The following is a 14,308-nucleotide window of genomic DNA, read 5'->3' as shown; positions in this document are numbered from 1 at the left end:
GATGAGAATTACGATGCTTCATGTTCTCTGTAGTGAATGAGATGGTGGAGCTCTTCTCAATTTAGGTAGAGGTATAATTTGTCCTGCATGATATGTTGGTGCAGGTCATTCAACTACAAGGTGACCAGCGGAAAATGTTTCAACATTGGACTGCCGAGCTCGGTGACATGTCTGCTGAATTACTAGACCCCGTTGACATATGCATATTTTCGGGTCATTGAAACAAAGGATTTGCCTTTTCTATATGTTTGCGACTTAGAACGTTGACTTTGGATTCGGCTAAAACTTGCATTTGCAACTGGAGATTATATATGTGTGGAACTAGTCAATCTTTTAGTCTAGATGGATCAATTCCAAATGAGGTCGCAATTGTTTTGTTTTGTTTTACTCCCTACAGTCTTATGTCACTGTTTCTCCTTAAACAGAATTGATCGATTTTTAACAACTCCTAATACCAAAAACAATAAAATGAGATTCGGTCAGAAAACGAGTTAAGAAATCAGGTCGAACATGCTTGACGGCCAGCTAAGTTCCTCGGACACATGTATATCCGCTTCAAAAACTGAGTTACCCATATGAAACCGGCTCACCGAATATGGGTCACACTCCATTATGTTAGCCTTTTTTTCTTTATTTCAATTTATATGGTTTTCACATTTTTATTTTATTTACTAATTTTTTTATTATTTAATTTGCATTTTTTATTTGTTGTGAAGTTTTTATCCAAGCAACATATACATGCGAAGAGCTTAAAATGGTTAAATGAGTTGTATAAGTTTCCTAGAATATTAGTATGTTTTGGTAATATTGGTCAAAACTGGTCGGGTCGGCTTTGGTCAATTGCGGGTCGGGTCGAATATAGATCATTAAATATGGATCAATACGGATTAGACGAGTCAATATGGGTCAGATCATATTCGACCCGATCCAAACCCGACTCAACCCGATCCACCCATTTGACACCACTACAGCTCATATAATCTAACGTTCAGAACCTCGTGGACCAAAACTCTCTTCGCAGGGTATAAAGCTTCTTTTTTTAAAGTCAAACCCCAGAGGACTCCAACAAGATTAGTTTACAAACGCACGAATGCAAGGCAACTTCTTTTCTTTTCTTTGTCCTTTTCTTTTTTTGCAAAAGAAACTAGTGTATTAAGTGATGTCACAGAGTAAAAGCATTCCTTTAAACAAGTTGGTTGTATTTAATGTCCAATGTAGCATGATTTACTTTATCAATGCACTGAGCAAAATGCAAGTGCAACTTCAATTTAACAAATGGGAGATATTCAAATGTTTAAGAATGTCTGTCATGTCACATAGATTAGAAATGGAGTAGACCGACATTCTTATATTTTGGTAATTCGAAAAAAAGTTAATGCAGTATAAATCGAGGAGGACTATAACTGAGTTTCGAAACATCATTAATTGAGTTAGAGCCCGGCTAGCCTAAAGGTGGGGCTTTTGTGACAGTAGGAACGGTCCAATGGTAGCCGGGCTTTTTCATGGAGGTTCCACTGATTACTACGGTTACGCATGGCTAAATTAAGGGCTTTCCACAATGTGACATTACTAAGGCAATTCGATCGTACATTTGGGAAAACTTGTGCTTCTCTCGAGCCACCCGACGGTGCAATCTCCGTCAAAAAATGTGGGAACAAAGCATGCGAGCTCCTCTCGAACCCACGCCAATCTACCTCGTGCAAACAGTGCAATCCATCGACTTCCTTGCGATCACCACCTTCTCCAATATGTTTGATTCATAGATTCAATCCATCATTCAACTTAAGTTTCTTCTTCTTCTTCTTCTTTTTTTCTTTTTTTGTAAGACAAGCGACTTTCTAAATTTCAGTTGTTGCAATCATGCGATAAAGACGTGGTCATAAACGAAAAAGCACAAATGAAGAGAATTTAGATAAATCAAGAGCGAAATATATGATGAACAAGCCAAAAGCAAGATTCATTCAAATCGAGCTTACCTTAACCGATTATAATCGAGAAAATCAAGCTGAATCAATCAGAGGTCTTCTCTCTCCCTATAACCATTTGCTCCGTACTGCTCGCTTGACATTAACTCATAGTATTCATTGTTCATGAATTTTTAGCAGAGATCAAAGTTGAGAGTTTATGTTTTAATCTAAATATCACAGGCATGGCGATGAGCCTGCTGGAGCATAATCTACACAAACTTGCGGAAGATCACCAACAACTTCGATGATGAGGTCGAATATCCCCTTCCTCAAATCAGTCCAACGACGCCGACAGAACCCAAAAATACCATGCCAGAGCCAATTCGTTCACATGTGCATTTGAGACCAATTTGCAAAAGTTTACTCATGGATGTTGTTCTATCTAATCTCATCTCATTTGAATTCAGAGAAGGAACATTCATGTTCGGCTTTTATCATCTCAGTTCAGAAGGTTCACGGAGTTGAGATGGGCTTGGAGAGAATCTCTGATTTCCCCAAGTATTTGTGCAACTATGCGGTTCACACCGCCAAGGAAATGATTGAGCATTCTTTTGAGGTGACTGCTTTAAAATCACACATTTAAATTGTAGCTGGATTATGCAAATGTTGCCCAAGTGATGATTATGTAGACCTGTCTTTTCTCTGCAGGAGTTGTTTCTATTTGGTAACAAGATGGTTATTGACTTATTGTATATATTCTTTGTTGCTGCGGTTCTCGAACATGACCTAGGCAAACATATATTCTACGTTAACAGAAGAACACGACCATAGCACTTAGAGTTGCTGTTGGGGTGTTGCATCATAACTCTTGTCAAGCTCTATGTTATGCGTATCGTTATGCATGCGGCATTTGCTATCCTCTATATATGAGATAGCATGCTGGTAGGACAGATGAAAGTGAATCCTAGTTAAGGAAAACAATGACGAAATGGTTTAAACGAAAAGGGAGAAACATAAGCATCGAGTTCTTCTCTTTTGAGATTCCAGTACAAACAACCTTATTCCGCCCTCGCGACATTTGATGTTTTATTGCTTGTATAACTGTCGAATGAGGCTTAGGTGCCAAACTTTGAGCTTGCTAAGTGACCAAGATATCCTGCACCTTTTTTTTGCTGTCAAGTTCCTATGCACTTTAGTAACTTGATTGTGATCCTCAGGTCCTTAATCTTTGCTCTTCCGTTCTACAGTTACCACGTCGATATGACTGCCATTCAGTTCTTAGATTCTTGGAGACATTTGATAGCTGCCGGATGGAGAATGGTTTGCAACTCCATCAGGAGCATGGGATTGCAGATGCGGCTGCGATTTTGTGGGAAGGGGTTGCTAATGTTGGGAGCGCTCTCTTGCTTACACTATCGAGCCCCGATGAAAAATTTGCGAAACTTGATGCTGCTATGAAAGACGCCACTTCTGAGGTGAGACGAGTCGGTTCCTATGGCTTGGTACATTTCAGCACCGTATTAACAACGGAGGAAGATTGTGCATTTACCCTTTTGTGCTGAGGTTTCTGGCTAACTTTTACTTTTTGGCTAATTAAATAAATAAATTAGTACAAGTGATTGATATACAGAGGGTATTGGATTTTGCTAGTGTAATACGCCTCAGTTGAATCCTGAAGAGGGTGGACATCCGACTGTTACGCAACAGAAATTTAGTTCTTCGTCTCTGATCTATCATGCACTGCTTGAAATAAGCAGAATGTAAGGGATGCAATAGAAACAACTCTTGTTGAAGTTTTGTTTTCTATGGACATGGCATCAAGGGACTCCACCTCCTTAATGTCCTTCGGAGAATTTATGGTTACGATCACAGGAAGGTAAATTCGAGCCGAAGAACAATACCTGTCACCGAAGTCTAAACGTCGCATTGCATGGGAGAGTTATATCTTGAATATGCAAATGACAATCTGTTGAGATGCATAATTATTTTTGAGAATTTCTAAATTAAAATAATCCTCAAAGATAATTCTGTTTTTTATCTCATCGCCATTTGCGACTTCGAGATATAACTCCTTGCTCTCCTATGTGATGCGATGTTTTGACTTTCGTGACAGGTATTGCGCTTCGGCTCGAATTTTACCGTCCTTTAATCGTGAGCATAGGCTCTTTATAGGGCATCAAGGAGGTAGGGGTCCCTCATTGTTATTACCACACTTGTCCCGTTAAGGAATCGTAAATCTATATACCATGTCAATGTTGCCATCATTCCTTATCCGATCGAAATGTCTTTTCTTGTTGCTCCTAGTGGTCAGGCTTGGTTTCATCCTTAGCGAGCCCAAAATCTATTACCAAAATGAAATGGTCAAAATGATCTTGACATAAATTACATTGATGGAAAAGCATAACTGAGAGACTATAGCATAATACCACTCTATAAAAAAAATTCACTATAAAGTTTCAAAATTATACGTATGATTCTGAAAAGGCATGTTACGCCCGACTCTCAAGCTCGCGACATCCCTACCAAAACACCCATAGGTCACGAAGGATAACGTTTTAGGCCGCTATTGACCTATAACCTATTTACACATACGGAAACGTGAACTCTTCCAAACAACCAAATTGAACAGAGATAGTAAAGCAAGAAATCAATACAATCATTCAATCAAAAGAAAATTTCATTTCACTAACCAAAAACAGATGAGTTTTAACCATACAAAGCTACCTATAGACATATACAACCCCACATTTCGAGGCGGCTCTTTAAGACCTCAAAAGAAAATACAAGGTCGAGTAAGATTAAACTTTCATCTATTCCAAAATCTCACAACTCCCTCGCCTTAGCATCCATGGGGTTCCAAAAAGAGAGGCTATCAAGTCTAAGCCCTAGAACCCTAACTAGAAGAGGGCTCTAACTCCATGTTAGACTCGAGGTTCACTACCTCCCCATTCGGCATATCCAAGTCCATGGGATCCCAAAAGGGGATGTAAGGGTGCTGGTTAGGCGATCCCTCAAATCTCCGTAGCAGGCCATGGATCACACCATGGTCATTCAAAACCAAGCCTCGAAGAGGTGCAACACTAAGTGTAGAAACCCTTCATCCACCCAAATTTGAGTGACATGATGCTCCCAAACCCGTCCCGATGGCACTTCCTCATGGTGGATAACTTTTTGTTGGGGGGTGTTATTGGGTGGATAAATCTATTACTTGGGAGGAACCCCGAAATGGTTAAACAAAGGGATGAGAAATAAATCTTGGTGAATCAACGCCTAAGCCCAACTAGGGTGTTGATTCACCGAGGACGTCCTAACAAGTAACCACAACGTCACAAAACAGATATCTCAATCACATGCAAACTTGCCCTCTAGAGGCCACACATAATACGATGCAAACATGACATGACAATCAAACCAACCAATCCATTGGCAAAGCATGGACAGCAGCGACAAGTCAGAGTGGTGGTGGCCGGGACAACGACGAGACGGTGGCGATGAGTTAGAGTGGTGGTGGTAGGTCGACAACGGAGGCTTGAGGTGGTGGTGGTCGGAGGTGGTTGCAAGGCGGAGGGGGAGTGGCATAAGGAAGGAGGAGGCAGATGGAGGAGGAGTACTGCTTTGGGGTTAGGGGGTTGCTCACGCAGTGAACATGGTAGAGAAGGCAGACGAGAGAGAGAGAGAGAGAGAGAGAGAGAGAGAGAGAGAGTGGGTGGGGCTTTAACTTGTTGATTGACTATTGGGATGGAGAAATTATTCAGTGGTTGGTAACCACCACCTCATCAGCTTACTTGGCATGCATGGGCCACTCAAAATGAGACACGTGTTCATGACGGGAACAGACAAAAAAAAGAAATCGAAATAAAAGACTTTCTTTTCTCAAAGACTTAAAAGCAACGACAATAAATGCTCACATTGAAACTCCCTAAACTCTCTCTCCTCTCTCTCTCTTCTTTCTCAATTTCACGGCTCCCATTTGTTTGAATATTTGACAAAGCGCCCGTATCATCTCCATCTCCCTCCGCTTCGTCGCCCTCTCATCTCCTTTCCCCTCGTCTCCCCGTCACCGCCTCAGCTCCCCGGCTCCGCCGCTCCTCCCCTCTCGCCGAGCACCCCATGACCTCGCCTCCCGAGCACGCGTTGGACAAATGCCACTCACACCGAACCCCAACCATCGGTACCCCATTGCTGCGCCCAAATTCGCTCGCAACGTCGAACGCCACCGCGTCTCGTCCGCTAGTGTCTCCGCCATCACCTCTCCACGAGCAGCCCCTTCCCCGATCCTTTGTTCAAACCCCAATCCGGTGGCCTCACCAACCATATGAAGTCGCGGCCGGACTCTAGTGCGGCACAGACCTCACCACCCTCGGGCTCACGCAAACGGAGTAGAGGCAGGCGAGGCCAAATGCTGCGCGAAGACAACGTAGAAGATGCCGAGCTCACGGCAATCGGTGGCGGTCCAACCAAAAAGATGTCCGATACGCATGATGGCTCCGCCGGCACAAGGCCAAGGAGGAGGTCGCGAAGGGCTTGGAGAGAGGTGGAGGTATGGAGGAGCGGACGAAAGGGGCTTGTGTGGGGGGAGGGGGCGTGGCGCGGAGGGGTGGAAGACCATGGGAGGGAAGGACGGTCGACGAGGCGGAGGGAGGGAGGGATTTTCCATGTTGAGGAGGTGGGAGGAGGGCAACATGCTTGTGTTGGTAAATTATGTTTCATGGGAGTTCGGGTTCTTTCGTGATTGAAGAGGGAGATTTCTGGAAAAGAGGGTCTTGAATGCCAGCATTGAGATTGTGAGTTCTGAAATGTTTGTGCATTATTGTGCTGCATTTCCCAAATTGTAAAGCTCAATATTTTCCTCTCAAGTTTCCACCAAAAATTGAACGGAAGGATTGTGCAAATTTCTCACAATTTTTTTTTTCAATCTCTCTATCGAGGAGGGTAGCGAGTATCGAACAAGTAATGTTTGAGTGATTTGTTGCGATTTGCCATCACTTCATTCCAGGGTCAACCCACTTAATTTTTATAATTTTACATTGATTTATCAATGCAAAGAACCATTACCATATTTGATGTGTTCTTATCATCCCATACACCATAAACGTGCCCATTGTGAAGAGTAGGTTTATTGCAAAATAGTCACTCTCCTACTTTTAAAGAGTCATAGTATCCAAATCGAGTTGATCTCTTCTAAGTCATTTCTGTAAGTTGAATGTGCATTATAGAAGCAAAGAAAAAACTAGCAAAATGGTTTATAAACTGAAGCCACATGGTCAATTGGAATTCTATATGAATGATAAGTGACTTTAGTGTCTAAGTATGATTTCTATCCCATCCAATAAAGTGAATTGATACGAATGAATCATAAAATTTACAAAATTACATTACCAATAGTTAGAAAACAACAATTTGCAACTAGAGATTGAATAGTCACACAGGTTAACGGTGACAATCAGACACAAAACATCATTGAAATAGTCGACTGAATGGAATGCATGAATGACACAAACTACAAATAGATGAAAGTAGTTGTATAGAGCCCTTCCCCTCTACTCCATCTTCATGTTCCATTGCCTTGGCTAAGTTCTTTCCGATCTTCCACGAAATAAACTAATAAGAATGAACGATCAACCGTGAGCTGCATGATCCTAAGTAGAACAATGCCCACTCTAAACCTTTTCAAACGTCCTAATTTTTGGAGCAAGTGTCCACAAAATTCAGATAAAGGACATTTGTGAGCCAAGAACAGGAGTGCGGCAACCAATGCTCACAGACCCAATATATTCTAATCACCAATTGCTCATAGATGGGAATTTAGGCACCAAAGTCAAAATGGTGGAGATGAACCGCATGTTGCTTGAGCATAAAAAATAAAAAAACCTTTCTCACTTGAACAGGGCATGGCTAGGGGTTTGAGCAAGGATGTAGGGAAGGGGTCGGGAAAGGGAGGAGAACTAGCGGACGAGAGCGGCGTCAGCAGCAGCAATACGATGGTTGGGGTTGATGGCGGGAGATGAGCATTTGTCCAACGCGCGCTGCTCGAGGGGCGAGGTCATGGGGTGCTGGGGGGAGAGGAGGAGGGAGGGGAGGGAGGGGAGGGAAGAAGAGAGAAAGGAGATGAGGAGGGACGGAAGGGAGGGAGTGGGGCGCGCTTTCAAAATTAAGGAAGCCGGAAAAGAAGAGGAGAGAGAGAGAGAGAGTTGAAGCGGGGTTTCAATGTGAGCATTTATTGTCTTTTTTTTTTTTGGGGGGGAGAGAGAAAAGAAAGTCTTTTATTTCGATTTCTTTTTTTGTGTCCCGTGGAACACGTGTCTCATTTTGAGTGGCCCATGCATGCCAAGTAAGCTGATGAGGTGGTGGTTACTAACCACTTTTTTTTTTTTGTTTTTAGTGGGTGGTTGACAAGAAAGGGCCCACTAAGATATTCAAAATTCTTGGACTTTAGTGAATCAATGGGAGGGGCAAAAGGGTAAATTCACAATTCGAGACTGATTGGGCATTTGGCGTACCGGACAAAGGGTAATTTGTTCTTATCGCAGGTTGGGCTCGGTTGGGGTTAGGCTCGAGCGCGAGGACTTACATCCTAAAACGCGATGACTAAGATTTTCGAAACCTAACCTAACCCGACAACACTTCGCGAAACGTCCAATTATCGTCACTTAGGTCCTTATGATCCAAAATATTATACAAGACGAAATTTAATATTAATCCTTTTATTGAATTCAAGCACTTTACAAAAGTCGAATTTCCAGGCGTCACAAGGCAAGTAAGAGCAAGATTATCTTACTTCGCAATTTTTCCTTGGCAATGTCCTTTCTTGCCTTTTCAGTATACGGAACGATACCAATAGAGGGCACAATATATTGTAAATATGAGAACATTAGACAGATAGGCTGATAAAATGATGACGTCACTTTAACCAAAAGATCGTGAGCGTTTGTGCAAAATGTAATTTGCCGTAAACAGGACATAAAGGAATTGCTAGAGCTAATCCCGATATAATGATGTCATGAGCTAACTTGGGCTTCTTTGCAAGAGAATGTTGAAAGTGGACACAGATCAACGAGCAAACTAACGGCACTATATCATCGAAGCGAGATCAAAAGTCAGAGTCAAGAGAAAATTGAATTAGAACGCCGATAATGGTTTAGACATTTTGATCAATTAGGAAGTGATAGTTCCAAATTAGGGAAAAATCAATTATTAAGTGCTTTTCGTAAAAATTTCAATGCCAACGTGAAATTGATGTAAAAATGAGCCGACTTTGCGATTTTTGAATTTTTTTTTTTTTTCTTTTGTTGCCTTGGCCAAAAAAAAGAATTTTTCTATTTTTTTTGTCCAAGTTGACTGTCAGTTTCACTTTTGGGTCGAAAAGCCAATTGACTGATCAAACTTCGATTTTTTTTTTTTTTTTGCAAATAGTAATTGACATTATCTAGATGGTTTTATGCAAAGATAAAAATTTTTACCGTGGGTTGGCTTTTTGGTCAAAAATGGCTGAAAAAAGTCAACTCAAAAATTGGCATTTTGGATTTTCTTGAAATTAATATCAAATGATATGCTAGAGCTAAATGACACTTTCTAGCTAAGAATTGAGCTTTGTGGTGATCAGAAACCAAAATCTCGAGCTTTAGCTTTTACAAACTTGTCGGTTACAAATCTGAGTGTCAATAGGTCTTTGTCTGCATTGAACCACAACTGAATTGGTTTCTTCTCCTCTCGTTACTTATTATTATATTATAACATTTCCACTCTAAATAAAGTCAAAACTTGAAAAAATTATTCGAGTAGTCCTGCAATTGGCCAATCTGATCTTAAACCTTTCAATTGTGTGAATTGAACCTTAAACATTTTCACAATTTGCCAATTGAGTATATCCGTTATTTCTTGCCCGTTTGAATCGAGAAATGAAGTGATCAACCGATTCACTATTATGTTGCCCCACAGTTGACAAATCTGCCACTAACACATCGGGAGCAACCCTTTGAAACTGACCATGAAACATTCTTTCCATTTGTCCCCAAGTTAACATTGAATTAGGTTGTAATGTTGTGTACCATGGAAAAGCAGTGTCAGATAGTGACAAAGGGAATAACTGTAGTATCCAATGGTCTCCATATGCCACATCACCACATGAGGCAATGAAACGATTAATTCACCTTTTTAGCTAATTAATCCCAGTGGTATAAGCTTTCATATGCGGTTGGACATGCCCAAATGAAGAGAGGAAACCCGGCATGCTCTTCTCCTTAATTTTCTCTGCAATGTGATCATTCCTATGGAGTCGTCCCTTATGATTCATTTCGTTGTTTCACTCAAGCGGACATGCGAGCAGTCTGAACCCTAAAACTCTAAAAACTAGCCCTCAAGGTCTTTCTCGTCCAAGTACTCAAGATCTCATCGCCTTCATCGGAAAACCCCGTCTCTCGTTGCTACGGTAGAAGTTTTCTTCTTTTGCAATGCTGCGAGAGTTGATTGAAATCATGGAAAATATCTTAATGGGAGGTATCTGTCGGAGCTATCCCGCGAAATCGGACGGTTTCCTCAGGAAAAAATGATGGTAGGCTGAAGATCAAATTCAAAACTCGCGATAGTTCGACGTTGTTGTGTGGAGGCGCAGTCCATGTACAAGCAGTGAACAAAAGATTGTGGACAGTCCATGTACAAGCAGTGCACAAAAGATTGTGGACGTGTTTGTGGATGAACCTTGCTTCTCTGCTTCATTTCATTTTGTGGAGGTTTATCAGCTTACATTCACCGAGATTCAAATTGAAAAAAATGATTAGTTTTCATTTGTTTGGTGGTATGCTGAAAATCTGTGGCTGGAAAAGCGTTCGGGATATGGAAATGACTAGCTGATTAGCTTTCACTTATCAGCTGACCATTTTCTTTGAAATAATTTCCAATAAAGATGTTTTCCTCGTCATGAAATTTTACACAAAACAAACACACTCTAGAAAAGAAATGCTAATGTATCTGCATGTACTTGATACATATCCAGAGCTACAAAATGAAACGTTTCCGGGATAAGGAAATCTCATTTGGTGAATCACCTTGGAAAATTCAGAAACAGGGGAATCATATTGAAGCATGTCAGTAAAAAGAAAAAAACCGATTGGCTGTAAAATCATTGATTAGGCAAAGGGAAGTTTATGAGATGAAGTAATGTCCTATATGTTAGGTTGGAAAAGCATCGACCATCTTATTTGGTGAACTTATAATCTTCGGTTCGCGAATATTGCAGATCTTTTAAGTGGTTGGAGAACTTGCCCTCCACATCATTCTGGCATTCTCCCATCCGTGTCATCTATCCAATAATGCAGTTGGTCACATAGTTGCTTAACCTGTTAAGACAACCCATGAATTTACAGAACAATTTAACATTCCATAGCTCACATGAAGTACTTCCCTGTTCGCAACTATCTTAGAACAACCAGTCTAAAGCTATGCAGGTGGTCATATGCAGCATGATTTTATCGGCATTGGATTTCAAATTTAGAACGGAGGCTTATGATTTCCAAGCGGCCTTGCATAACCACATGAAGTACTTCCCTTTTCAACTCCTTACCTTCATTGGTTGACTTGCTTTTGCTGATTTGTCAATATAATTGGACAACAAGGAAACTGCTGAAGAGATGGAACAGCATTACCGGGCACAGGTCTTCACTCTTCAGTGGATTATAGTTTGAAAGAAGGGGAGACTCTTAAACTCCAATTAAAGAACTTGAGCTGTCTAGCATCTATCTACCAATCCAGCCGTCTTACTTGATGTTAGGTGCATCCACTATACCCATTATATCATGTTAGTTCCATCCATCCGTAGAGAAATGACTGAGTATATTTGGTGACATAAACATTCATTCACTTAATTAACCTAGTTTCCACGTATGACCCGAAGAATCCAATCAAGAGCTCCTCGTCTTAACTTCGTAAAACACTATTTTCCTAACTACCGAGAAGTTTCAAGAACTGCATACAGTCAGTAGTCTCTTTAATCCCAGACCATGACTTCCACAAGCAACATAAACAATTTCTCTTGTCTAAGCATTGAAAGTGACTGTATGTGCCAAAAGCACAAAGAATAAGACTGAATATAATTTTGATCTGCAGGAGTTTAACCAGGATGACTGATGCATCTGTAGCAGTAAAGATATACCTACCTGCAATTCAACCATTAACTTCCATCGAATCTGCGCCATGAGAACCTCATCAAACTGCAATCCAGTAAAGAAACCAAGAAAAGTGGTCCTACTCCAAAAACCTTATTCACACTATTAATCTAAACCTCAGCTCAAGATCCCAAGATAAAGAGCACGCCTTAACACTTCACTTTGAAGACCAACTACACTATATGCAGTGGCACAAGCTGGTCCTCTGAGACTCGAGAAGGCATCACCCACTTCCCATTGACCCAATCCTGATGAGGACGGAGCTCCGAGTGATGGAACTCCATCCTATCTCTAGTGCCCTTGAAATAAACCTGATACCACATCCCGGCGAGAGGCCTCTCGACAATGCCCTCCCACCACCCTTCATTGTACAAGGCATCGACACTTGCATTCTGTTCATAAGGGTCGACCACGATGGTCTCCGGCGGGTACGGCCTCAGGCAACTTGACACGACCTGCTCCCTCAAGTACTCTGAGCTAGAATCCTCCGCTCTGAGGGTTTGGTACTCGATGAAGAATTGGTTCCTCGCTGCCTTGTTGATTATGGTGGCTGCAAACCAAGAACCTTGGAGTCCATCTTCGTCACTTCTCACCTCAACCAGTGCTCCCTTGGCGAACACTCCCTTCACTGTTTGGCAGATGCCGCCAGATTTCTTTTCAACTATTGAGGTTGCTTCCTGCAATATCCAAACATTGAGGTAAGCATTCTAAGTTATTGGTGACTTCCTCATTGTCATGCAAACACGACGTCACAGAGATTGCAAAGCATGTTACATATCATCTACAGCATAAAGTTAACAAAATTGCATCTTGTATACAATCAATATTGAGAGTGAGAAAACATTGTCATTTTGTCAACTTGGGCATTCTTTGCTAATACCTACTTTTCACAGAATCTGAAGAGGAATGTATGGCTGAATTTTATTGAAGAAAAAGGGTCGCCACTTGCCACTACCTTTCAATTGACATAGCAATGTCATAACCTACTTGAATTAGGCCTTCACAACTACTAATTTAAATACTTTCAATTCAATCAGAACTTTCAGAGACTAAGAGACCACAGCATAGCTAACAAAGTAAAGGGACTTTACGATAAAAGAGAGAAAGTATTCCAATTCATTCGAATGACTGAGATTATCATGTCCAATCTCCTATTATAATCAAGAATAGACAAAGAACTCACTCCACTTTCAAGAAACGCAATTGAATTCAAACGAGAGACAATCTACCTTATCATTGTTACCGTCACCATCTTCCTCCTCAGCTTCGAACGGCGGGACCCAATTCCCGTTGACCCACTCGCGGTGGAGCCTCAGCTCCGCTGCGTCGAACCGGTACTGCTGCTTCACACACCGGAAGTACACCATGAACCGGGAGTTCTTCAATTCCTTGGTGATCACGCCCTCCGACCACCCCCCGTTGAAGAAAGCGTCGACGACGTCATCGAGATGGAAACTCCGGCTGGTTTCGGCAGGTGGGTTCGGCCTCAGGAGGCCGACGGAGACCTCCTCTCGGTATGGCCTGGAGGGGCGGCCGGCATCGCCCTGGGCGATTAGGGTTTTGTACTCTACCAAGAAGGCGTGGGGATTGCGGGGCGACGGAGCGACGACTCTTCCGGGGAAGAGCGTTCCCCGGAGGCATTGGATGGGGCTCATGATCTCCACCTCCGCTCCGGCTCCGAACCTTGGGTGAGCCATGAATCGGAGGATTGACTCTTCAAGTCCCTTTCACACAATGACAGCAACGGAGAGAGAGAGAGAAAGAGACAGCGACTGAGGGAATATCGCGTCTTATTAAATATATATATATATTTTGTCATAACAAACTTATCTTTAAAATAGTTCAAAACGAAGGAGCCCGAAAGATGACCTTCAATACACAGTAAATTTGAGAAGTTAATTTTTTTACTTCTACTTCAAAATTTAATTTCTGATTAGAGAAATTTATTTGGTAATAATTAAAAATTTTTACTTCTAAAAAATTATTAACACAAAATCTTTTATGAAAAATTATTATCGATGGCTAAAAAATTTATAATTCATTTTTAAAATTTTAAAATAAAAAATATTATTTACTTTTTAAAAATAAAAAAATATTATTTATTTTTTACTTCGATAGTTGGAGACGATGACTCGGCGGCACCGATCGACGGAGCTCGACGTTAGACTGCGGTAGCGGCGGTACGATGATCGACGGCAGGAGGCGGCGGTTAGTGGTGGTAGTGGTGGGTGGTTGCGGCAA

General features: G+C 41.6%; 1 protein-coding gene across 1 annotated transcript; it reads right to left on the bottom strand.

The window, feature by feature from the left end:
• Positions 1–12,084: 12,084 nt before the first annotated feature.
• On the bottom strand, positions 12,085–13,764 carry LOC115728920 (protein AGENET DOMAIN (AGD)-CONTAINING P1-like). Its single transcript, XM_030659325.2, has 2 exons — positions 13,297–13,764; positions 12,085–12,744 (listed from the first exon to the last, which is right to left on the bottom strand). Exons 1-2 carry the CDS (start codon positions 13,762–13,764, stop codon positions 12,241–12,243), a joined length of 972 nt encoding a protein of 323 aa, XP_030515185.2. The 3' UTR covers positions 12,085–12,240.
• Positions 13,765–14,308: the final 544 nt, after the last annotated feature.

Source organism: Rhodamnia argentea, chromosome 5, assembly GCF_020921035.1.
Source record: "Rhodamnia argentea isolate NSW1041297 chromosome 5, ASM2092103v1, whole genome shotgun sequence".
NCBI lineage: Eukaryota > Viridiplantae > Streptophyta > Magnoliopsida > Myrtales > Myrtaceae > Rhodamnia > Rhodamnia argentea.
This window is presented reverse-complemented; position numbering and strand designations above follow the sequence as displayed.

Bases quoted from the DNA above. Each gene is read 5' to 3' on its own strand.
- LOC115728920 (XM_030659325.2), bottom strand. From the start codon at position 13,764: ATGGCTCACCCAAGGTTCGGAGCCGGAGCGGAGGTGGAGATCATGAGC. The intron at 12,745-13,296 runs GTAGATTGTCTC...TGGATATTGCAG, and splicing joins GTGACGGTAACAATGATAAG to GAAGCAACCTCAATAGTTGA.